This window comes from Protopterus annectens, chromosome 12.part0, assembly GCF_019279795.1.
Source record: "Protopterus annectens isolate FY-2018-M chromosome 12.part0, PAN1.0, whole genome shotgun sequence".
NCBI classification, from domain to species: domain Eukaryota; kingdom Metazoa; phylum Chordata; order Ceratodontiformes; family Protopteridae; genus Protopterus; species Protopterus annectens.
Window position 1 is genome coordinate 1,297,923,086 of NC_056746.1, and position 26,997 is coordinate 1,297,950,082.

Genomic DNA, 26,997 nt, shown 5'->3' on the forward strand with positions numbered 1-26,997 from the left:
GAGCCAGCAGCTTCTGTGGATTTACAATTTCTTTCCTGGAAGACAGCTTTCCTGCTGGCCATAACTTCAGCAAGAAGGGTTTCGGAATTACAGGCCTTAATGGCAATACCACCGTTCATAACTTTTCACAGAGACAGGGTCTCTCTACGAACCAACCCTACTTTTCTGCCAAAAGTGATATCCAGGGTTTCTTTAAATCAAGCAATTCACCTGCCTACTTTCTTTCCCAATCCTGAGAACAAAGGGGAAAGACTGTTACATACCTTGGACATACACAGACAACTTCGCTACTACCTAGACAGAACCAAGACCAGTAGGAAGTCTGATCAACTTTTTGTAGCTTGCGCCCCTGGAGTACAAGGAAAAGCAATTTCCAAACAGACAATTTCAAAATGGATTGGACATTGCATCAGATTCTGTTATTCCTTCCATGGAAAGTGTGTGCCAGCCAATGTCAGACCACACTCCACCAGAGCTACAGCCACCTCTACAGCTTTTTAAGAGGGTGCCTACAAAAGACATTCTAGAAGCTGCTACATGGAGCTCCGTGCATACATTTTCCAAACACTACAACCTCCCTTTATATTCCAGATCCAGAGCAGGCTTTGCTTGGCAGTCCTGCAGGGATTGATAGCTACACCATCCTTTTCCTAGAGCATACCACCTCCCCCAGCTAAGCTATGGTATTCAACCCATATGTTATGACTGCAGTTGCATTCTTGAAGGACATAGTACAGTTTTGTACCTACCATAAATGTAGATGTCCGATAGATATGCAACTGCAGTCTGGTTTTCCCTCCCTCCTTCCCCTCTATGCCTTGGGTCCACTCCTCTCCCTATTATCCTTAGCTGGGGATATCTGTTATGGTGTATCTGTTTATTGCTTATTTATTGTCTGGAAACCTATTTTTGTCTTCCAATTTGATTACAGCCTTCATTGGAGGGCACCTGGCATCTGGGGCAAGAAACACTGAAGAAGATGGCGTCGACTGATGCTTATATACTCCAGCCGCTCTGACGTCGGAGAGAAATGCGACATCAGCCGACGTCGGACCCAGACTTTGGAATCTGGCCGACCGAGGGCTGCCTGAGGCAGGACAACCCATATGTTATGACTGCAGTTGCATATCTATCGGACATCTACATTTATGGTAGGTACAAAACTGTACTTTTCCTTGTTTTCTCCTCTCTCTTTCACTTTAACAGTTACCTTGAGTTTGCTTTAGGTCTTGTCCCTATTCTTTACTAGTTTAGAGAATGCCGTTTTAAGTTAGAGGGCCGCTGTCCCTATCCCTTTCTTTACTGTGCTCTTCCTTAGTGAGAATCTCTACTAGAAGTTTCTCTTCCCCTGTCATAATCCTAGAGAGCATCGTTTAAGTTAGAGGGCTCTCACGGCCCATTTGACTTAGTGGGCTGCTCCCTTCTCTCCTTTTTTCTGTTAAAAATAAGTAAATCTTTCCTATAAGATAGTTTTCTGCTGTAGTAGTTTCACTTTGTCAGTAGTGGTTCCTTTTTGGATAATGTCTAAAGAAAAAGAAAAAACGTCTACCTTCTGGGTTTAAAAAATGTGATAGATGTACCCAGAAAATGTGCATCACCGACGGCCATACTAGCTGTGTCTGCTGCCTCGATGAGGTACATTTACAGGTCACCTGCACTATCTGTCATACCTTCTGTAACAGGGTGTTCCATGAAAGGGAAGAGGAAACTAATTGATAGGGATTTAATGAAAGGGGCTTTCAGGAGTCTTTAGACAAATCTTCCTCCCCTTCTTCCTCTAATACACACTGTACCAAAAAGACCGGCTTCTTCAACTCCATTGACTGAGCCACCTAAAAAGATTGGGACATCAGAACCGAGGGCTCTCGGTTCCGACACAACCATTACTTCTGCGGCTCCAACAGTGTGCTCGGACTAGCAGGCAGAAGCGTCTAGTAGAAGACACTCCCCAGAACTGGAGCCTGTCTCGCCTATCTTGAGAGCGCCCATTTTGGACCTGCTCAGATCCACCCGTTCCTCCAGGAGCTTATCTAATGAGGACGTGGAGCCGGGTGGTGAAGAGATTACTCAAAACACCAGCCCTTGCAAAAATGTTAGTCTCGGACCTGTCAGTACCTACATGCCACATTGTGATTCCTCCTCCAATCACCTTAGCATCTTCAGAGTCCAAGAGCTCGGATCCAATAGTGTGGAACCATCGGCATCGAGACCCCCGTTGAAATGTTTGGTGCCGACTGCTCTAACTTCCTTGGCTCCATCGGTCTGGGAGTTGACGCTTGCCTGTTGTGTCTGGGGGGGGTTGGTATGGACTGTCATCCGACCCGACTCTTCCTTTCGGTACCTCAGCTAGGTTGAGTTCGGCTCCCACATCAGCTTTGGAGCCGTCTGCCTTTCCTCGGAGTCCACCCTGTGTTGCTTTGGAGCCGAGGGCCACTTCGGAGCAGGGTGGGAAGGCTTTCATGCTGATGGAGAAGGCACTGTCACCCCAGACCGCCCCGCCGTCAGATCCTGTCTCATCCCTCCCAGGTGCCAGTTATAATCTCTTCACCTCCGCCTCCCCCTAGGCGTAGATACCCGGAGCCACAGGGAACCCCTGTTTGGTGGCATTGTCTCTCTTGAAATCTCCCTAGATTACCCCTCCAAGGAGGTCTCTCGGAAGACACTGTGCAAGTGGAAGCCCACAGACTCCCCTGAGTCTGTCACCTAGGATACCGACTTGGATGAGTCTGAAGGGCCCCCTCTGAAGATGTATTTTGTTGACATCCTGGAAATCCCAAAGCAGAAGGGTGACTGGCAGCCCATCAACCCTTCGGAGGACGGATCTGTATACCTAGAGGCTTTTTGGTCTCGCCCTTCCACCTCCTGGGTGATTTTCCCTTATGAGAAACTGCTAGGAGTCATATCCCGTAAGGCCTGGACATCGCCTGATACAATGGAGCCTGTTCCAAGGAGGCCCAACAAGTTTATTACCGCTCCCTCAGATAAAGAATTGTTTGACAAAAGGTGTCCCTGTAGATGCCATGGTGGTGGTGGCCACCAAGAAGCAACTCTCTGTGACCTCTTCATCTGTTCATCCACCTAACAGAGAGTCTAGGATTATGGACAGTGTACCTTCTCTGAAGCAGCCTTTACCCTATGGTTGCTGAACTACCTTACCCATTTTACGAGACGTCAAAGGGATCTTGTACAGGAGCTAGGAGATTCTCTTCAGGATACAGCAGCTTCAGGATCTGCAGATAGTGTCTTCGCAGCTCTCCACCCTCATTTCCATTGCAGACTCCTCCATCAGACAGATTTATGCAGCGGATGGAGCAAGTAGGGCTGCAACAGCAGGAATTTCCCTCAGGAGACATTCCTGGATGCGCCTTTGCAATTTTGCTGAACTGTTTAGGTCTTCCTTCACCAACGCCCCCTTTGATGATTCATCCCTTTTTGGGCCAAAGGTGAAAGATACCTTAAGGTGCGAGCAGGTCGGAAAACCTTATCTGCCGTGGGAGCCCATTTTTCTGCTCTGTCTAGACCTTATCCCAAAGGTCAAAAGTGCAGAAAAATGTGGTTCCACAAATCCCAAAAAGGTTTTTCTGATGCACGTGGTGACTCTTCCCGCAGGGGTAGAGGGGGAAGTTTTAATGGAAGACACCGACCTCGCGGCAGAGGAAGTCCACAAAACCAGGGCAACAGAGATGCGTCCTCTGACAGGCCCTTCCAGCGCTCCTGAAAGGAGGCCCATCTGCTTTTCTCTGGAGTCAGTCAGAGGTCGATTGTCACTGTACCCAAACACCTGGCAAGAAATTTCCTGAAACAAATGGGTACAAACAGTTATATCCAGAGGTTATTACATACCCTTTTCTACCTCCCCACCAAAAAATCGGTCTTCACCGGATGTCCCACCCGGCCAAAAGGACCATGCAACACAAGAGGTAATCTCGTTGCTACAGAAAATTCATCCAAGAGGTCCCTGCAGACCAAATAGGATCCGGGATTTACTCAAGATTCTTTTTAGTTCCAAAAAAGGCGGGACTGGAGATCCATTCTAGATCTCAGCAAACTAAAATTGGTGAAGAAGTCAAAGATGTTTTTCGTGTTTCACTGTTGCAGTCATTACATTAAGTAATCTGCTGGCAGGTTGCCCTCAGTCGGCCTGAATTCCAAAGTCTTGGGTCCTGCGTCGGTTGCTGTCTTCTCTTCCATGACAGGTCGTCAGGGGTATAAAACATGTAGCCGATGCCATTTTCTCCAGTCTTTCTTGCCGCGCGGTGCCCAAAGCAGAAGCATTTCGGAAGTGCCGGACGGCCGATTACTGAAATATTCACATTTTGAGTTTCAGAACCGAAGTCTTCAATAAAGCTAAGTACCCCGTTGAGAAAACTTTTTTCTTGCTTTTTACCGATGTCAGAAAAAGTTAATAATTGTATTACTTGTGGGAAGCAAATACCTCATAAGGATTTCCATTTAAGCGTCTGTATATTTTTGCATCTAAGTGTTTTGGAAATCGATTTAACTACCCAGAGATGTTGTCGGATAGCAGTCCGACTATCAGAGTACATAAAACCGCAAAGAAAAGGACAGAGAAAGGCAGTCGAGATCCAAAACCGACAAAGCTTCTCCTAAGCCAGTCGCCGGTTCGCTGGTACTCAGTGAGGCGCTTTCGCAGCCCCTGATACCCACTACCTTCGAGTCGCAGGCCTCTACCGACACCCATGTGGAGTCTGGCATGCCGCAAGATACTCAAGGTATTGGACTGACGGATGTTTCTCCCTCTGATGGGTCCGGAGCCACTGAGCAGGCACCGGCTTCTGAGGGTGTATTCAGACCTCAACATTTTTATATCAAACCGACGAAAGCTGCAAAACCAAAGGCAAAGATACCTTCTAAAACTAAAAAACTGACGCCTGAGCCACATGCACAGGCCTCTATGCCTAAAAAGCAGATGATCAAAATGGCTGAAGACCTTATTACCTTGATCAGGGGGTACCCATCCTCCTCCAGATAAGAAGCCTAGGCAAGACACTGACTATGAATCTTCAGCTCAGGTTTCTATTTCTTCTGATTCCTGTTCTGATCAGGAATTATCTTTACCTCCATATGAGGATTCTGATGCTAAGGAGTCTATTCCATCTGCATCTCCTCCTGAGGATTATTCAGTTGGGGAAACCTTGCATATTTTGAGGGAACATTTTCACTGGGAGAGTCAAGACCTCTCAGAATCAAATAAGAGGCTCAGGGGTTTATAGGTTCATAGGTCCATACTAAGCTAACTGCCCTTGTGAGCCATTTTAAGCCTAGCCAATTATCCCTTGTGAGAATCAAACCCTGCACCTTGTGTTTGTAAGGCGAACACCTTAACCATTAGGCCACCCTCCCAAGCCTTTAGCCATTCCCCCTGTTAGACATTGTGGATGATGTTTATTCAGAGTCAAGCCTGACCCCTGACTCTCTACCTCCTGCTCCCAGTAAGCCAGACAGGTATTACGGGGTCCCTGACTCTCATAAATTTTTATTTAGAAACCCTGCTGCTGATCCTGAAACTATTTTGCAGGGTCCAAAGGGAGTTAAGGCCTCAACAGCAAAAAACCCTACCCCCTCGACAGAGATTCAAGGGTTCTGGACAGATGGGGGAAAAAAGGTTTATACATCTGAAACCTTGGCAATTAGGGCCTTAAACTGTCAATTTCATATGCTTAAGTACCAACAACATGTTATGGGATTGCCGAAAGAGAAAATTATGATTTCAGAATATGCAGAAAATAAGGAATTGCAGGAATTGTTGCATGCAGCTGAACAAGTTGGAAAGCATACTTTGCAATGTGGTTTTGATTCTTTAGAGGCCTCCTGCAGGGCCGCAGTTACTGGATCTGTGATTAGAAGGCATGCCTGGTTAAAGGAACAAAATTTGCCTGATCATGTTGAATCTAAATTGCTAGATGCACCTTTACAGCATGATTCTCTGTTTGGTATTAAGGCAGAAGAGGTTTTAAAGAAAATGGAAGACGAAGCTAAGTCTATGCAAACTGTTAAAGATATCTTGCAATTGCAGCCACCTAGATTCAGTAGACACTGGCCTACAAAAAATTGGTCCTTTCCTGTGTCAGAGCTCAAAGGGGCAAATCCAGACACCCTAAGGGTTCCAGATACCAGGCTCAAGACTCATACAGGTCAAAGCAATGGGGCGCATCCACCTCCAAATCTGGAGGAGATAAAGCGCAAACCTACAGAAAGCAATCCCAATGACTTCCCTCTGTCTACACCAAGCACTTATTTTTTGGCAGCACCCATAGTGGGAAAATTAGCACTTTTGCACAAAATTGGCTCTTAATAACCCAGGACAAATGGGTACTGAACATTGTATCACAGGGATACAGATTCCATTTCCACACTCTGCCAGTGACAAATGGTTGGCCAGACCTGCCAAAAATCCAATGGGCAGAGGCACAGAAACAGGTTACGTGTCTCATGGATATGGGGGCCATTCAGAAAGTTACTGTTTGTCGTTTTTGCATTTAGTTACTTGTAACACATTGCACTCAAGTTACCTGGCACTTGCTCACTAAAGCAATTATATAAGTCAGCACTAAAAATTAAAAGCACTACACCCTCACTCCCCACTGGCCCTTGTTTTCAATTAAGGATTTCCCAATATTATTCTAGCATGTCCAAAGGTCAGTTGTCAATCTCCTCTCCGGTCCAGCTGGTGAATCTGGGAATCTTGAGGCAATGTTATAACTGCCTCATGTACACAGACAACCCTCTCCTCCTCCCACATAACACAAATACTTGTGAGAGATGCAGCTATTTAGCCAAACTGGAGGCTGAGCTCTCTCAACTCAGGACTTGCAAGACCAGACAGGAGGAGAAGGCAACTACACACACCACAAAACCAGCCGCACATAATGCTACCACTCCACTGAATCTAACACATAAACACACAAAGACATACTTGGAGGCTCTGAGTAAAAATTTACCTAAACAGCAGAGGCCTCCAAAGCAGACACCCAAACAACTGCTACCTCAAGACACCCCACAAGCAACACATAAACCACAAAAGCAGTGTGCAAAGCAGTCACAGCCCTTAAGGCCAAATACAACACCAAACATACTTGTCATAGGTGACTCCATAGTCAGACACACTGACGTCCCACTCACCAGGCTGAACAAGGAGAGGGTCACAGTAAGCTGCCTATCGGGCTAGAATCCGCCACATAACACAAGCACTGGGTCACTCCACGGCAAGTACAAATATGACACAGTCATTGTCCATGCTGGTGTGAACGACCTGAGACGTACTCCCTGGACTACATGAAAAGAGACATAGAGGAGCTCTCTGATTATGTAGCCCAGGCAGGTATGACCCTAACCCTGAGCAGTATCCTTCCTTCACCAAGAATGATGCCACAATATAGAGACAAGATGATCAGCTTTAACAATTGGCTTAATGTCTGGTGTCATTCAAAGGGGATCCAGTGTCTGTCTGCCTGGGATGACATGCTTGACAAGCCACGCTGCTTCAAGGGACGGCTTGCACCTGTCACCCTGGGATTCCGGATATTGGCTAAGGCTCTTGCCACCCCATAGTGCCTTTTTAGGCAAGGCTCAAATTCTAAACCTACCACCCTAGAAAACAAAAATGGGAAGAAACTGAGGGTAATGCTGCTCAATGCCAGAAGTCTAAATCTCAAAATGCACACACTCGAGGCCCTTCTCAGTATGGAGAACATCGATGTCTGTGCTGTAACTGAAACCTGGTTCAAGGCTCCTGAGAGCACCCCGGCACTATTAGGTTTTACCTCATATCATGCGTTCCGGCCCCAAAACCCGGACCACACCACAAAAGGAGGGTGTATCCATATTCATAAAGGATACCCACACCTCCAGGTTGGTGGCAACGCACTAAGCTTGGAAACCATCCAGGTGCAACTAACCATAGGCAAAACTGCTCTACAAATTGTAGCATGCTACAGGCCACCCTCTCAAACTCAGGAACCCCACACAGCCTTCCTAAAGACACTGGAGGGTATAAATGTATCTCCAAACACCATCATATTGGGTGACTTCAACTACCCGAATATAGACTGGGAACATTACTCAAGCCCTAACTTTCTAGCCCAACGGTTCCTGGAGTTCATAAATTCAAATGCCATGGAACAGCTAGTCACTGTTCCCACAAGAGGAGAAAATATACTAGATCTCATTGTCACAAACATGGGGACAAAATGCTCCACACCGAAGTATATCCCTCATTGGTGAGATCTGATCATAAACTAATCTCACTGGAAATCCACATCCCCCCACCCCAAACAAAAAGACCATAGTGAAGAACTTCTCTAAAGCAAACTTCACACTACTCAAGACTGGTGTGGTATCCTTCAAGGCCCCTGAGCCAGAGGAAACCACAACCCAAGCTCGGAAGCCCTTACAAATGCCTTCTATGAACACCTCCAGGACTGCATGGATCAGGCAATCCCAAATAAAACCAAGACTCTTTCCACAAAGGGCAAGCGTCCAGTCTGGTGGACCCCAGCCATTAACAAACTTTACAATAAGAGGAGAAAGCTATTACATGATAGAACAAAATCCATAAAAGGAAGTCACCCCTGATCATTATTAGTAAAAAATACGAGCACTCATAAAATCAACTAAGGCCAATTTTGAGAGAAAAATTGCCATGGATTCAAAGGAAAATCATAAGGCCTTTTTTCAGCTATGTTAGGAACCTGGGTGGAAACTCCCAGATATGCTCAGAATTAGTCCAAAATGATACAAAAATCACTGAACCCACAGACATTGCCAACATACTGGCAGACAGGTTCAGTGCAAACTTCACCCTCTCCCCTAAAGGAGAGATAACTATCCCAGCCGAGTGTAGCCTCCCGAACATCTCAAATGCAGGTGAAAGCTGCTCTCTCTAAAGCTAAAACACAGCATCAATGGGACCGGATGGTGTCCCGGCTGTGTGCTACACGAGCTAAATGAGGAATTAAACCCGCACATAAGGCAGCTGTTTAATCTCAGCCTTACCACAGGATACGTGCCCAAGGAGTGGCGTGACGGCAACTGTGGTCCCACTCCACAAAGGCGCCTCACGGACCCTGGTAATTACCGCCCATAAGCTTAACAAGTCTAGTCTGCAAAGCTATGGAGAGGATCATAATGGAGCTCATAAACAAGGATATAGGGGACTTGCAGACATTGGACCCGACCCAGTTTGGCTTTGTCAAGGGAAGATCATGCCTTTTGAACTTGGTCGACTTCTTGAAACAGTCACCAAGGCCATTGATGAGGAAAAGCAGTCCATACAGCCTACCTCGACCTTGCAAGGCTTTCGACACAATACCCCACTCGGGTATTGTAGAAAAACTTACCAGCTTAAATGTAAACCCATATGTCACAAGATGGGTTGCAAACTGGCTTAAGGACAGAACCCACAGGGTTAGAGTTGCTGGCGCTGTGTCAGACTCCAAGCCGGTCACAAGTGGTGTCCCACAGAGCTCGGTCCTTGGCCCCCTATTGTTTGGCATCTACTTCTCAGAAGTACAGGCCAACATGGGAGGACTTTGGCTGACAAAGTTTGCAGACGACTGCAAACTGGGCCATAGTGGAAAGTGCATCGGACATGGATATCCTTCAGAAGGGACTCACGGAAACAGATAGCTGGTGCCAGAGCCATGGCCTGAAGTTAAACGCCAAAAATGTATAGTCATACCCTTGGGAAAAACAAGGTAACCCCAAGCTACCATATAGGTGGCAATCCACTAAGCACAGAAGAGGTTATCAGGGATCTGGGGACCCAGGTTGACAGTGGCCTTTCTTTTGACACTCACATTGCTAAAGTGGTTAGAAAGACCTTCTACATTGCCCATCTGATCATGAAGGGATTCACATCCAGATCTAGTGAGGTCATTGTTCCACTGTACTCTTCACTTATCAGACCAATGATCGAGTACAATGCCCCATTCGGGATGTATCTCACCCGACATCTGCAGCAATTGGAGAGACCCCAAAAGTTCCTCACCAAAAGGATAAAGGGACTCCAAAATGTGTCATATGCTGCCAGATTGAAGAAACTCCAGCTCTATTCAGTCGCATACCGTCTGCTCAGAGGTGACATGTGCCTGACATACAAGGCCATGTCCAACCCGGAATTAATGGACATGCTCCACCTCAAAAAATCCAAATCCACCAAAACCACTAGTGCAAGCGACTTAAACCTTAGCACGGCTATAAATAGGACGTGCTGGAGGGATAGATTTATCACTCAGAGACTCCCTATGCTGTGGAATAAAATCCCGGTCCATGTGAGGCAGAGCACCTCGCTGACTCTGTTCAAGAGAAATCTAGACCTGTGGATGGGAGATCGTAGGTTTACCCCGGGAATCATATCTGTGTCACTGCTGGACAGAGGCACAACAAACTAATGGGCACAGTATTTTTTCATATAAGGGGTGGCGTAAGCCACAAAAATTTGGGCTAGGCTTATAAATGCCTTAGGGCAGATAGCCTAGTATAAACCTATGAACCTATGAACCTATGAACCAGAACAGGAAAAAGGACAAGGTTTTTACTCTACTGTTCTTGGTACCCAGAAAGGACAAGGCCTGGCGGCCAGTACTGGATTTATAGATTTTGAGCACATACATGGACATTCCAAAATTCAAAATGCTCACTTTGCAACAGCTTTTGCCCATGCTGGACAAGAATCCTTGGCTGGTGACTTTAGACTTAAGAGGCATACCTGCATGTCCCAACAAGATAGTCATGCAGAAGATACCTCAGATTCAAGGCTGGCTTAATGCATTACCAATTCTCTGCACTGCCCTTTGGCTTATCTACTGCGCCCAGGGTCTTTACAAAGTGCCTGGCACCAGTAATTGCATTTTGCAGACAGAAGTATTCAAATATATCCTTACTTGGACGTCTGTCTCATTCAAACAGAGAACAAGGACACTCTTCTACAACACCTGGCATTTGTGAAAAGGCTTCTAGCATGCCTAGGGTACATACTAAACGAAAAGAAATCACAACTGGTACCCTCTCAAAAGATAACATTCATGGGTGCAAGCTTGCATACAACTGCCCAGATGGCTTACCTCACGCCAGACAAACCAAGGCAACTGACTCACTCTACCCCCTGCCAGCTAAACCTTAACAGACGCATCAGATTATGCCTGGGGGGGCCCACATGGCAGGAAGATACATTCAGGGCATATGGGCACCAAATCAAATGCATCTACATATCAACCAGAAAGAGATGCTAGCAGTTCAAAATGCCCTAACAGCTTTCAAGGACTTACTTCATCCAGGACAACTACTGATAAAGACGGACAACACCACAGTCATGTGGTATATAAACAAGCAAGGGGGCACACACTCATACCCCATTTGCAGATTAGCCATGGCGCTGTGGAACACAGCTTTGACCTACCAGATAAATCTTCAAGCTCAATTCCTGCCAGGAGAACAGAACACTCTGGCAGACGATTTAAGCAGAAACCTTATGAATCCTCACGAGTGGAAACTAAATCCACAAGTATTCAGCATGATAACAGAGAAATGGGGGAGCCCAGACATAGATCTATTTGCCTTTCCTCAACATTATCAATTGAAATGATTCTGCACAAGGACTTATCACAGACAAGCATGGAAAGTGGACACCCTATCCTTCAGTTGGAAAAAACTGTCAGTTTACGCCTTCCCTCCTCTGCCTCTTCTACCCAAGGTCCTCCTAAAAGTCAGACAAGAGAAGCCAAAGATGATATTAATTGCCCCGGACTGGCCCCGCCAATAGTGGAACCCAATCCTAAGGAACTTTTCTCAGTACCCAGCTTGGGCCTTGTCTCAAAGATCACAACTACTGTCCCAGCAAAACAGATCCTGCACAATCAACTACAGACTCTGAACCTGGCAGCATGGCTAATCATGTAATCATACAAACAACATCTCTCAGTAAACTGTGATGGATGTCGTTTTGGAAGCCAGAAGGCCTAGTACTAGAAAATCTTATGCTGACAAATGGAAGAGATTCTGTGCTTGGAATCAAGCACAAGGAACTGTTACAGCAGAACCACATATTCCTCAGATATTACAATACTTAACTGAGATGCTTGACAAAGGCCTATCTTTCTCATCAATCAAAATCCATGCCTCTGCCATTTCGGCTCATTACAATACAGAGCCACCAATCTTTTCTCATCCTTTACTAAAGCAGTATCTTAGAGGAGCCAAAAACCTAAGGCCTCCTAGATCATCACCATTACCTGCATGGGACCTCAATTATGTGTTGGAAAAGCTCACCCTGCCTCCATTTGAACCAGCCGCTACCACTGATATAAAGTTCTTATCATGGAAGACAGCTCTGCTACTAGCAATTACTTCAGCAAGAAGAGTTTCAGAGCTACAGGCCCTCATGGCTGTAGAGCCTTTTATCATGTTTTACCCAGACAGGGTGTCTCTGAGGACAAATCCTACTTTTATGCCTAAGGGTGGTTTCCAGTGTGGCTCTTAACCAAACAATTCATCTGCCAACTTTTTATCCATATCCGCAGAATAAAGGGGAGAGAATTCTGCATTCCTTGGACGTACACAGACGGCTAAGATTCTACTTGAGCAGGACAAAAGCTCTAAGAAACTGAGCAATTACTAGTGTCATTTCCTGTAGGATCAGAGGGAAAGGCTATCTCAAAGCAGACAATTTCAAAGTGGATAAGCCACTGCATCCGTTTCTGCTACTTACACCATGATAAACCTGTGCCCAAGGGCATTAGGTCGCATTTCACCAGAGCTGCAGCTACTTCAGCAGCCTTTCTCAGAGGAGTACCAACCAAAGACATTCTAGAGGCTGCTACTTGGAGTTTTGTTCACACCTTTACAAAACATTACCATTTGCCCCTATAATCTAACCCCAGGGCAGGCTTTGCCACTGCAGTGCTGCAGGGCCTTATAGCCGCACCTAATGCTGTTTAGCTCCAGCCTCAAACCATAGCTTTGGGATTCTACCCAAATGTAATGACTGCAACAGTGAAACACGAAGAACAGTTGTGTACACTTACCATAAATGTAGATGTTCGATTGTATTTACTGTTGCAGTCCAGGTTACCCTCCCGCCACCCCCTGTCATTCTACAATTTATCTTTCCTTCTGTATCTTCTACAACCTATGTGGTGTATTTGCTTGTAGATGAAGGTAAAGTTTATATTGATGCATGTATATAGATATAGAATATTGCTGCCTTTTTTGGGGGCACCTGACATCGGGGGCAAGAAAAACTAAAGAAAATGGCATCTGCTGCATGTTTTTATACCCCTGACGACCTGACGTCATGGAAGAGAAGACAGCAACCGACGCAGGACCCAAGACTTTGGAATTCAGGCCGACTGAGGGCAACCTGCCAGCAGATTACCCATATGTAATGACTGCAACAGTGAATACACTCTAACATCTACATTTATAGCAAGTCTACACAACTGTACTTTCCGGATGGTAACTCTGCAGTCAATTTTCCCGTTTATCAGGAAAGACAACTGGATGTGCTCAATAGATCTCCAGGATGCGTACTACCATATAAAGATGGACAGGTGATCCAGGAGACGCTTTCGGCTGGGATCCAGTCATTATCAATTTCAAGCCCTGTCCTTTGGTCTCGCTACAGCCCCCAGAGTGTTCAAATGCATGGCAGTGGTCACGGCTCACTTGAGACGTCAGGGATTCTGGGAGTTTCCATATCTGGATGACTAGCTCCTCACCGCCACCACCAGGCATCTGCTACTACAAACAAGGGACGAAACACTGTCACTTGGGGCCAGACTAGGCATCACAGTAACATTAAAAAAATCTGCCTTTGTGCCATCTCAACATATAACCTTCGTAGGCACAGACCTGGATTCAGAAAGCATGACAGCAAAACTTACCCCAGACAGAATTCAGTCCCTTCACCAGCAAATCAGGATTTTGATGTCAAAGAAAAAGCTTCAAGCCAGAGTTGTGCTGCAAGTTCTGGGTACCATAGCAGCAGCTGTCTTCCTAGTCCCGCTTGCACGTCTACACATGAGAGTTCTACAATGGTTACTCTTTGCTCAGTGGTCAATGCAAGATCTTCCTCTGTCACGCCAGATTATCATCACGGTGTCATGCAAAAAAGATCTTTGGTGGCTGGAGACAGATCAATTGTATCAGGGCCGTCCCTTTGTTTTTCCTCAACCAAACGCAGTACTGACCACGGAAGCTTCCCAGATTGGGTTGGGGGGCATTACCTGGGAATGACAGTCCAAGGCCTATAGCAAGGTCACGAAAGCCACTTGCACATAAACGTTCTGGAGATGAGAGCAGTGCTTTATGCATTGCAGTCATTTCAGGACTCTCTTCCCATGGGAACGGTTGCAATTCAGATGAACAGCATGTCAGTAGTGTGGTATATAAACAAGCAGGGAGGAGCCAAATCTTACCCACTATGTCAGGAGGTACAATGAGTTTGGCAGTGGGCGGGTGCTTCTCAAAGTTTTCTGACAGCAACGCACATCCCGGGAAAGTCCAGTGTGGTAGCGGACAAGCTCAGCAGAGTGATTCTAATGCCTCACAAGAGGTCCCTGAAACCAGAGATTGCAGAAGTGATCTTCCAGAAATGGGGCCAGCCTTGATGTGACCTATTCGCCACGTCCATGATTACCAAATGCAGCAGCTACTTTGCCCTCATTCCCCCTTTGGGAAAGTCACCAAGGGATGCACTGGTTCACGATTGGCCCCCCGGGATTGCTCTATGCCTTTCCCCACTTTCCTCTAATCCCCAAAGTGATTCAGAAAGCCAGACTGTTGAAAAGCACTATGATCCTCATTGCTCCTTACTGGCCTTGTCAAGATTGGTTCCACTTTCTCTGGACCCATCTGCTGGAGGAACCTTGGATTCTGGATCCAGTTCCAGACCTCTTAACCCATTCTTCGGGGGAGTTGCATCCATCATTCCAAACCCTCAAGTTGACAGCATGGCTGCTCCAATTCCACGGATAGCCAGGTGTTACCCTTTTTCACCTGCAATGAGTCTCATTTTCATTTCTTCCCATAAACCATCCACGAGGAAATTATACTCCAGTAAGTGGAAAAATGTTGGGATGCAAAGCAGAACAATAGAGCCTTTTACATCTTCCATATCTACAGTTTTAGACTTTCTTACTGAACTGTTTGAAGAAGGAGCTGCTGCAGCTACCATTAGGGTTCAACTGGCAGCCGTTTCTAATTTCCATACTGGAGAAATGAGAGCCCTGATTATGTCTCATAGGTTATTGTAAGACTTTCCTCAAAGGTACCTTCTTACTCAGACCCCCAATCAGAGAACCCCAGTACCTTGGAATCTAAATCTTGTGTTAACTTTGCAAATTTTACCACCCTTTGAGTCCGCATCATCTTGTGATTTGAAATTTTTGTCATGGAAAACTCTTTTTAGTAGCCATAACCTCTGCCAGAAGGGTATCTGAGTTACAAGCTCTCTACTCCTCCTGCGTATATAATTTTTCACAAGGATAGGGTCTCCTTGAGAACTAATCCCTCGATGTCCTTCAAGGATGCATCTGCAGTCCTAAGATATGGGTTGTCCTGCCTCAGGCAGCCCTTCGGTCGGCCGGATTCCAAAGTCTGGGTCTGGCCTCGGCTGATGTCGCACTTTCCCCGACGTCAGAGCGTCTGGGGTATAAAAGCATCAGCCGACGCCATTTTCCTCAGTCTTTCTTGCCGCGCAGTGCCCGAAGCAGAAGCTCTTCGCAAGTGCCGGTCGGTCAGATCCAGAGATTTCAGCTACCGAAGACTTTGAAAAAAGCTAAGTACCCCGTTGGGGACTCTTTCTTGCCTCAGCCGATGTCAGACAAAGTAAATAATTGTTTAACTTGTGGGAAACAAATACCTCATAAGGATTTCCATTCTTACTGCCTTCCTTGCTTAGGCCCAGACCACGACGTATCAGCTTGTTTAGCCTGTGCCTCCTTCAACCGACAGACTCTTAGATGTCTATCGGAGTTTGCAGAGGAATTTTTTGGAGCCGCTTTTGCTTATAAAATGCCGTCGGAGACTCCGACTTCGCATATGGTCAAAAAACGCAAGGAAAAGGACCGACACTCGCGGCCTGCGGTTTCAGCTGAAACCACGGCTAGGCCTACCGCGAGTGTCTCTATTTTGGCCAAAACAGTCCACGGCGATTCCTACTACCGAAACCATACTTCTGACCACCGAGGCCAGAGAGGCCTCGGCTGAGTCGGCTTCAGAACTCCCTACCGAAGCTAGTGTTCAGGAATTGTCCGACACCATACCTTTGGACATTTCTACCCCTGCACATGGGGCAGCTAGGCCCCCAGCTTCTATGTCTATTAAGGCCTTCTCCAGGGCTAAAGCTGCCAAACTTTCAAAAGCTTTGCCTGCCAAATCTACATCCCAGAGGCCTTCCTCTAGTTCACAGATCCTCAGCCTTGCTGAGGACCTTATCTCCTTAATTAGGGGTTCACAACCTCACCCAGACAGGGCCCTCTCAACCTCCTCCAGACAAAAGGCCCAGGAATGACCCCTCTGAACCTCACTCCTCAGATTACTCCATGGATGGATCTGATTTGTCAGACCAGCAGGAAGGGGCCTACTCGCCTTATGAGGATTCAGATGCAGAAGAATCTATCCCTTCGGCCTCCCCTCCTGAAGAATTTTCCTTTGGGGAGACTTTACACTCCATGAGAGAGCACTTTCAATGGCAAGGTCAGGATTTCTCTAATTCTAGAAAAAGATTAAGGACCTTTTTGCATTTGCCTCAGCATAGGCCCTTAGCTATACCTCCTGTTCTAAATGGAATTGATGATGTATAAGTGATTCAGAAAGCCAGACTGTTGAAAAGCACTATGATCCTCATTGCTCCTTACTGGCCTTGTCAAGATTGGTTCCACTTTCTCTGGACCCATCTGCTGGAGGAACCTTGGATTCTGGATCCAGTTCCAGACCTCTTAACCCATTCTTCGGGGGAGTTGCATCCATCATTCCAAACCCTCAAGTTGACAGCATGGCTGCTCTAATTCCACGGATAGCCAGGTGTTACCCTTTTTCACCTGCAGTGAGTCTCATTCTCATTTCTTCCCATAAACCATCCACGAGGAAATTATACTCCAGTAAGTGGAAAAATGTTGGGATGCAAAACAGAACAATAGAGCCTTTTACATCTTCCATATCTACAGTTTTAGACTTTCTTACTGAACTGTTTGAAGAAGGAGCTGCTGCAGCTACCATTAGGGTTCAACTGGCAGCCGTTTCTAATTTCCATACTGGAGAAATGAGAGCCCTGATTGTCTCATAGGTTATGTAAGACTTTCCTCAAAGGTACCTTCTTACTCAGACCCCCAATCAGAGAACCCCAGTACCTTGGAATCTAAATCTTGTGTTAACTTTGCAAATTTTACCACCCTTTGAGTCCGCATCATCTTGTGATTTGAAATTTTTGTCATGAAAAACTCTTTTTAGTAGCCATAACCTCTGCCAGAAGGGTATCTGAGTTACAAGCTCTCTACTCCTCCTGCGTATATAATTTTTCACAAGGATAGGGTCTCCTTGAGAACTAATCCCTCGTTCCTTCCCAAAGTCTGTTCAGAGAATAATTTGAACCTTTCCATTGAATTGCCAGTCTTTTTTCCATACTTTAGCGACAAGGCAGAATATAAATTGCACCAGCTTGATTTTCATAGACAATTACGCTTTTACCTGCACAGGACAAAAGATTTCAGGAAATCCATCCAGCTTTTTGTTTCCTTTTCGGACAAAAGGGAAGGATTGCCATTTTCCAAGGTAACCTTATCTAAGTTGCTTACTGATTGCATTTCTTTCTGCTACAATAAGCAGGGTAAGGAACTACTAGGAAAGGTAAGAGGACATTCCACTAGGGCAGTCTCAACATCCTCTGCTTTTCAAGCTAGACTTCCTATTGGTTCTATGTGTGCAGTCGCAGCATGGGTGAGACCTCATACCTTTATCACTCATTACAAAGTAGATGTGGCCTCCCGGGAAACAGGTCCTCCTTTGGATCCGCTGTATCAGTCTTTTTTTTTTTTCCTGAGCCACCGTAGGATAAAGGTGCTATGGACACTGCCCCAAACAGCAAGAATTATGACATGATAGGACAACATAACATTAATAAGTTATGTACTCACCATAACGTTCAATGTTTGTTGTCCATCTTGCCTATATTCTCGTGTTCCACCCGCCTTCCCCCATCCTGTATTCCTGGAGGAACTGGTGGATAACTATATACTATGCACATATTTTTTTATTGTTTGGACCTTCTGTTCCTGTCCTTATAAGGTATTTATATATATATATATATATATATATATATATATATATATATATATATATATATATATATATATATATATATATATATATATATATATATATATATAATGTGTGTGTGTGTGTGTATATGTGTGTGTGTATATATATATATATATATATATATATATATATATATATATATATATATATATAGCTACAAATTTTCTGTGATTGTCTTTCGCTTGCTAACAAGAGCTGGGGATTTGGCCCAGAGCATCATGGGTTAGGGGTTAGCCTTGAGCCAGTGGAAGCTCTCAAGCTTTAGTATTCGGCCGAGTCGGAACCAAGAACCGCTCCAAACCAACCATCAAGAATATAGGCGAGATGGACAGCAAACATAGAAAGTTATGGTGAGTACATAACTTCTAATGGTTAGTACATAACTCTTGTTTTTTTAGTTTCTGCAGTTGCACTTGTGTCGCAAATATTTTCCAATGTTTATAAACACAAGTGATTTCCCTGCAGTTATATTACCCTCATTTGGCTTTGGCTGCCTGTTTTCATAGACTTCTAAAGTTTTGTGAATACCTCTATTTTCTGTAGATCATCATTGTAACAGCAAAAGTTAGGCAATAGTAAGAGAGACCAGACTTTTGACTCTCCTTCCCCTCATCTTCTCTTCTGATCCCATGGCTGCTAGATAAACTCAAGTCATTGAAACATTGAAAACAACCTGCCCCATACACCATCTGTACAGCACATTTCGCTTTTATAGGTTCATAGGTTAGTGCTAGGCTAACTGCCCTTGTTGGCCATTTTAAACCTAGCCAGTTACCCCATGTGAGAATCAAACCTTGCACCTTGTGTATGTAAGGTAAACACTTTAACCATTATGCCAACCTCCCACCCCCAAGTGTATTTTATTTTATTACATTAAATGTAAAACGTGTATATATCAAGGAGTAACTTGAAATGGTCCATTTTAATTCGAATTCTGTTTTACTGCTGTAGAATGTAAATGTGCAGTAAAAAAGTGTAATTTCAAATAAGACTTGTAAACCAGGATTCAGAAATGCATCTAATTTTTTTTCATTTAGTGGTTAAATATGTGCTATACAGATTTTTCATGATTTATCTTTAGTTCATAATTTTGCAGTTTTATCTAATTTCTAAGGCAATATAAATGATTTTTTATTTTGCAGCAAAAAAGGTAGAAAGTGTTGCATTATGATTTTGTGTTTAGTAATTGTGAGAAGGAGCTGTTTTTACTAGTGTGTTTTTTCCCCCCCTGCAGACCGGACCTGATGGGTTGCCAAGACTCAGCAGCAGTGCACTGAACAATGAGTTTTTCACTCATGCTGCTCAGAGTTGGAAAGAAAGACTCGCTGATGGTATATTTCATTACTGACTGCATTGTAAATTTGCTTTATTTTAACAGTGAAGATTGCAATCACTGTCTTTTTTTTTTCTTAAGTTAATACCCATTGTAGTTGTATTTAAAAATGTTCTGCTTTTCTGTTTGTGTAACTGCATTGATAGTTACTGTTGAGACCCTGTTACTTTTTTGACTGTGTAAGCCCAATTTGTGTGGCAAGTTAAGGCATAGATCAAATTTTAACTTCCAAGGCATATCTGTTAAGGCATTATATTTCATTTCACTCATAACAAAGGAAAATGCCTTCGCAATTGCTTCTCAGTCAAAGATAATTGGAGAATTGTCTGTTCTGCTAGTCTTCATTTTCTTCGGCTCAACATGGGGTTAATATTTGACTATGATCTGAGCTTCTACTCCAGCAACTCCATTATGGTAATCTGGTCACTAAGTTATTCATTAATTTGTTTTTCTAACTTTTTCCGACAGCCCGGGAATGGTCTCTGGTTAAGTGACTTACTCAGAGTCACGCAGGCATTGTAGGCTGAGGGAATCAAACCTTTGTACTACTGGACAACAGGAAACTTTTAGTTATGTACTTACCATAACTTCGGATGTATGGGATCCATTTCGCCTACATTCATAACTCAGCTCCGACTCTGCCACTATACAATAGAACAACGTCTCTAATTGGCTGGGCTACCCCTTATCCCAGAATGCACCACGCCTGCTTCCCCAGATCTTGTTTGTTCGCTTTCATACCTACATCCAGACACAGAAAACATAACAGCAACTGTAACAAACTAAAGTCCTTCAAGAGAAAGAACTCAGTAGTAGCAACATTTACTCTAAATCCAATGGGAAGGGGGAAGGAGGGCGGGTACGTATGATTGTAGGCGAGATGGATCCCATACATCCGAAGTTATGGTAAGTACATAACTAAAAGATGTAATGGGATCCTATCTCGCCTACATTCATAACTGATGCGACAGCGTCCCTAGCACCTAACTCCCGGGTGGCTCATTGGAAAACACTCCTGAGAACTGTGGAACCAAAAGAAACTCTACCTCGAGAAGCCACATCTATCTTGTAATGAGAATTGAAAGTGTGCGGAGAAGTCCAGGTAGCGGCCGCACAGATATCATCTATCGATAACTTGGAGTGGAATGCTACAGAAGTACCCATTGCCCTGGTAGAATGAGCCTTGACTGGGAATGGTAGCTCTTTGCCGGACTGTGAATAAATGAAGGAGATGCATTCTTTAATCCATTTGGCTATGGTGGTTTTAGCCACTGGTTGACCCAACCTATTTTCTGCAAAGGACACAAACAGCTGATCTGACTTTCGTGTCTGATTGGTCCTACTTAAGTAAAAACGCAGTTGTCTATGAACATCCAACTGATGGAAAATATATTCTGCGTTATTGGAGAATTTGGGAAAAAACACAGGAAGTTCCAAGGATTGTCGAATGCATAAGGGGGATGCTACCTTGGGTAAGAAGGAGGGATTTAACTTGAGAGATACTCTGCCTTTGTGAAAGGTCAAATAAGGAGGACTAGAACAGAGGGCCTGAAGCTCTGAGACCCGCTTGGCAGAGGTTATTGCCACCAAAAAGGCGGTATTCCAAGATAGAAATTTCATATCACAAGTAGCTGCTGGTTCAAAAGGGCAGGCAGTTAAAGAAGCTAGAACCATATTCAGGTCCCAAGGAGGCACAGGATGGGCTATTGGGGGCCGAAGGAGCCACTCCCCTTTAAGGAAAGATTTGCAAAGCCTGTTTGCCATTAAGGAAGGCTCAAAGGAGACATGAAAATTAGAGATAGCCGCCAGTTGGACTTTGTGGAAATTGAAGAGCCCAAATAAAACAAAGAAGCTAGGAATTCTAAAACCTGAGGTACTGGGGCGGTAAGGGGATCTATACCTCGTTGCTGGGCCCAAACAGCAAACCTCTTCCACTTGCTGGAATACAGTTTAGTAGTGGAAGGTTTGTGAGAAGAGAACAAAATGTGGATAACATCTGGAGAAAGAGAGTTATCTCTGACTAAGGTTGGAAGTGGAGTAACCAGGCGGCCAACCTCAAGGACCTGAGGGATGGATGAGACTGACCCAACTGATGAGTTAACAGGTCGGGCACCAGGTCCAGAAGCCATGGGCCCTCCACCGCATACCTCAGAAGGAAGGGGAACCAAACCTGACGAGGCCAGTGTGGAGCGATCAGAATCATGTCGCTTCCTAGATAAATCGCCTTCTGTATCACCTTCGGGAGAAGGGGAACCGGAGGGAAGGCGTAAAGTAGACTGGAGGGCCAACTGTGAGCTAGAGCGTCCCTGGGAATCTGCCCCTGAGAGGGAGTCAGAGTGAAGAACTCCCTGCATTTTGCATTGTGAGGGCTGGCAAACAAGTCGCAACAAAGGAGGCCCCACTTGGCGAAAGTGTTTGCAGCCACCCTGTCGTTGAGAGACCACTTGTGGGGCAACAGGAGGGTCCTGCTCAGCCTGTCTGCAATCACATTCGATTTCCCCAGAATGTGCGTTGCCACTAGGAAACGCTGGGTAGAAATCGCCCAATACCATACTCTCATGGCCTCTCGGCAAAGAGGGTATGGCCTGGTTCCGCCTTGCTTGTTTATGTACCAAACTAACGACATGTCGGATAGGATCGCAATGGTACCCCGGGGAAGAACATGATGAAGTGCTTGCAACACCAGTAGCACCGCTCTCATTTCCAGGATATTGATATGTAAGTGTGCTTCGTGAGCCTGCCACGTACCTTGGACAGACCTGTCCGGATAATGCCCCCCCCCCCACCCTATCTGGGAGTCGTCCGTGTTCACCATGGCGATAGGAGGCTGAAGGGCAAAGGGTCGCCCCTGGTCCAGGTTGGACCGAAGCAGCCACCAATGTAGGTCCCGACGGCAAATTTCCGTAATCTGGACCAAATGGTCCAAGGGGAGATCCTGAAAAGACCATTGAACCAACAGTAGCCATTGCAGCACCCGCATGTGCAGCCTGGCTAAGGGGACTAGAAGAATGGTCAAGGCCATCATGCCCGATAAACTGCAGAATCAATCTGGCCTGAACTCGTGATCTGGGTAACAAGGTTTGAACCTGAGACTGCAGGACCTAAATCCTTTGTAACGGCAAGAATGCCCGCATTTTTCTTGTGTCTAACTCTGCGCCTATAAAGGTAATACGCTGAGACGGCTGCAGCACAGATTTTTTCCAATTGAACGTGATTCCTAGTGAATGACCCAAACTGACTGTGGTCATAAGCGCCCGAACTAATAGATGCTTGGTGGTGGCAGTAAGGAGCCAGTCGTCTAGATAGGGAAACACTTGGAATCCTTGACTTCTCAAGTGAGCTGTCACTACTGCCAGGCACTTGGTGAACACCCTGGGGGTTGTGGTGAGACCAAAGGGCAGAGCTCGGAATTGGAAATGACTGGTTCCCAGGCATAAGCTTAAGTAACTCCTGGACTCTTGACTTATCAGGATGTGATAGTAAGCGTCCTTGAGCTCTATGGAGCACATCCAGACGTCCTTCTCCAATAACGGGAGAATGGACTGAAGGGTGACCATTCGGAACTTGGATTTCTTTACAAAGCAATTCAATGATTTGAGGTCCAAAATGGGCCTCAAGTCCCCTGTCTTTTTTGGCACCAAAAATAATCTTGAGTAAATTCCTGATCCGATCTGGTCTGCGGGGACAGGCTGGATGACTCCTTTTCTTAGCAGCTTTGAGACCTCGACCGCTGCTTGATCCCGCTGACTGGGTGGCACATCTGGGATTTTCCTGATAGGAAGAGGGGGTTTTATGAAAGGGATGAAATAGCCTCCGGTTATTGTTCGGAGCACCCACTGATCCTTGGTGATAGATTGCCAAGCCTTTGGGTGTTCCGCAAATCGACCCCCGACTGGCTCCGGAGATGCGCAGTCGGGCCACGTCTCGGGGACGGGGAGCGTAGGATGGACCACGAAAGGAATCGCGGTCTCCAGAGTTACGGGGGCCTCTGCCGCCTCTGGGGCGACGTCTTCCTGAATTCCCCCCCCCCTCTGCCTCTAGAGGGGGGATCACTCGGTGGAGTAGGGAAAAACCTTTGAGATTTCCTGAACCACATTTTCCCTCCTCTCTGGGCCTTGGGGTAAGGTCTAGAAGGAGTGGAAAAATGGGCCCCCACGGCAGTCAAGGTCTTGCCCTCCTGCTCGCACCGAGTCAGTGTGTCCTTCACCTTGGGTCCAAACAGGGAGGACCCATCAAAAGGGGCATCGGTGAAGGAAGACTTAAAAGCCTCCGCAAAGGGACACAAGCGTAACCAGGTGTGTCTTCTAAGAGCCACGCCTGTTCCCGCTGCTCTACTCACCCCATCGGCCGCATATGAGATGAGCCTCATGGACAAGTTGACTATCGAAGATAGGGTAGTCATCTGGGCGCCAACAGTCTGGGCTAACGCCTCAGGAAGGTTACCTGTAAGAGACTCTCCTAACTCTTTGAGGAGGTCCCTTTGGAGCCTGGTGAAATGACAAAGATAATTCAGCGACCGCAGGGTAAAGGCCGCTGAAGAAAAGGGTACGCTTCCCGTACCTATCCATGCTCCTGGAATCCTTATTAGGAGGGTGAATAGATGTTGAAGTCTCTGCCACGTCCTGCTGAGTGGCAGATGCCACCACCATCGCATCTACTGCAACTCCTTTGGTCAAAAATTTTTTCTGAGGAGGGGCTGAAAGGAACTTGTTAGGCCTGGCGGGCACACCGGTTCCACAGAATCAGGGTGTTACCACACCCTTCGAGAAACTAAATCTAGCAATTCATCGAAGGGTGGAGACACCCAGGAGGCGGAGGGCTGGGCCCCAAAAGCCTTGAGGAATACCGACTCCTCCGCGGAAGGGGTTTTGGATTGCCAATCGCCTCTCTGTCTCAGGATCTCAAGGATATCTGAGAATGAAACGTCATCCGAAGACGATTTTGGGGACCCCTCCGCATCATCGAGATCAGTATCTGAAGTGATAGACTTGTCCTGGGTCAACGTGCTTCCTCTTGCACAATTTCTTCCTTGGAGGTTCATCCGAAGCGGATTCAGAAGGACCTCCCGGGAGAAGGGAACCCCCCCAAGGGGGTATCCTCAGGCCCTGGGGCTCCGCTGTTGTGGGAATGAAGCACACCAGAAGCACCAGTTCCCAAGTCTAGGGACAGTGAGGTAGATACTTGCTGAGCCGGCAAGGCCATGGCCAGCGCACTCCTCATGGCCTCCAAAGCAGGACCTCCAGACTCTACGGAGGGTACCGGCTGAGAGACCACAGCGGTACCGGAAATCCCTGCGGCCGACGCTCCGAGGGGAAGACTAGGCACCGAAGCTACCAGTTCCAAAGTGTTCCCCTCGGCCCCGACCGAGGAAGTCCCGGTACCGAACCCTGATGCCGAGGACAGGGTAGGAATGATGGTCGGAACAGAGAGACTCTGAGGGAGTCTCGGCTCTGACTGGACGACTCTGCTCTGCTCTACCATCACCGACTCCAACGGCTCCGAGGAGGTTGGAGGAGGAATCAGATGTGTCGGAGTGGGGATCGGCTCCGGAGCCGAGTGGGCTGGAGCAGAGACCATTTTTGCAAAAACCAGGGACTGGAAAAGCCTCTGGATAACTCTGTCCAAATCCGAGTCAGACAACCTGGAAGATTTAGAGGAAATAGATGGGGGCCAAGGCGACTTCTCTCTCGGCTCCGAAAGACCAGGGGACCGGCTCCGAAATGGCTCCAACACTATCGGCACCGGATCCGGAACCGTATGGACAAGTATCGGCGCCGAAGGGGACGGGAGGAGAGTCTGAGCTGCACACCTCCAACGGCTCCGAGAGCAAAGGAGCCGAAGCAGGTGATTCGCCTCTCGATCCCCCATCCTGCGGCTCCGACACCAATGGAGCCGAGGAAAGAGGTATCGGCAGACCCTTCCACCCGAGGCTCCGAAGCCATTGGAGCCGAGGAAGAAGAGGTCGACCTGTGCTTCTTGGATGTCGGCTCCGACGGACTGGTCGGAGCCGACGACCTTTTCTTTTTTGAAGATGGAGGGGAAGGAGAAGCCAAAGCTTCCTCAAAGGAGGACTTAATAAGGCCCTTAAGGATCAATTTATTTTTACGTTCTTGAAGGACCCTAGAGGAAAAAGCATGACACACACTACATGTTTCCTGCAAATGTTTCGGTCCTAAACAATATACACATACAGCATGGCTATCGGTAATGGACATTTTATAATTACACTTGGTGCACTTTTTAAACCCAGACTTCTGTTCTTTAGACATCCTGTCACACCACTGTTTTACCACAACGAGACCTTAAGTAGGACACGAGCGCTTCGACTCAAAGCGGGACTGACCCAAGATACAGCACACCAAAAACGGGCAGAAGTCCTCTAATTAACGTATTAAAGTAGAAAAACGTGCAGTAAGACAATTTAGCAACCACACAAATAAGGGCAAGGGCCCTCTAACTCAAACGGGCCTTGCCCGGTAACAGAGAAAAAATACCAATCTCACAAAAAACAGTTTACACACACACACACACACACAAAGCTGTTAAAACAGCTGTTTGTTAAATTTATGAAGAAACCCCTAGGTCAAAAGACCAAAAAGTAACCAAAAAAATACTACTTAGCTCCAGCCAAGTTGAGACCACGTCTAACTTTAAAAGCGGCAAACGAGATCTGGGGAAGCAGGCGTGGTGCATTCTGGGATAAGGGGTAGCCCAGCCAATTAGAGACTTCGTTCTATTGTATAGTGGCCGAGTCGGAGCCGATGGATCGGCCCCGAACCCATCAGTTATGAATGTAGGCGAGAATAGGATCCCATTACATCAGCTAGTTAACAACTCCTAACCCTCTAAGCTAGACAAATTTTTTCATAAATTTTTTGGCAGTTTTTGTTTTTTGCTTTCCAATCAGCCCATTTTAACTTTTGTTTTCTTTTTCAACCCTCAAGTGAAAGGAGAAGAAACACTACACTCCTTGGATGTGCACAGACAACTCGGATTCTACTTAGATGAGACAAAAACACACACAATGTGATCAGCTGTTTGTAGCATTTTTTTTTTTTTAAGTAAAGAAAGAAGACCTGTTAACAAACAAAACATTTCTGAATGAATTGACAGTTGCAGTGCAGTCTCTTACAAGCACCATGGAAAGCCAATACCCGAAAGGATCAGAACACACTCCCACAAGGGCAATGGCTGCTACCACTGCATGCCTTAGAGGAATTCCAATCCATTCCACCCTAGAAGCAGCTAGCTTGGTCCTCTGTCCATAGCTTCTCAAAATGCTGTAATCTAGTTGATGCTTCCAGGGCCAGGACTGGGTTTGTCACAAC

At 46.1% G+C, this 26,997-nt stretch overlaps 1 protein-coding gene across 1 annotated transcript in view; it reads left to right on the forward strand.

Moving 5' to 3' along the window:
- ASXL1 (ASXL transcriptional regulator 1) overlaps positions 1 to 26,997 on the forward strand; it is a gene marked incomplete in the record, with an annotated part of 1,368,406 nt that overhangs the window by 1,150,921 nt on the left and 190,488 nt on the right. Inside the window, 1 exon segment of the mRNA XM_044090352.1 lies at positions 19,571 to 19,667. Coding sequence (XP_043946287.1) covers positions 19,571 to 19,667 — 97 coding nt within the window.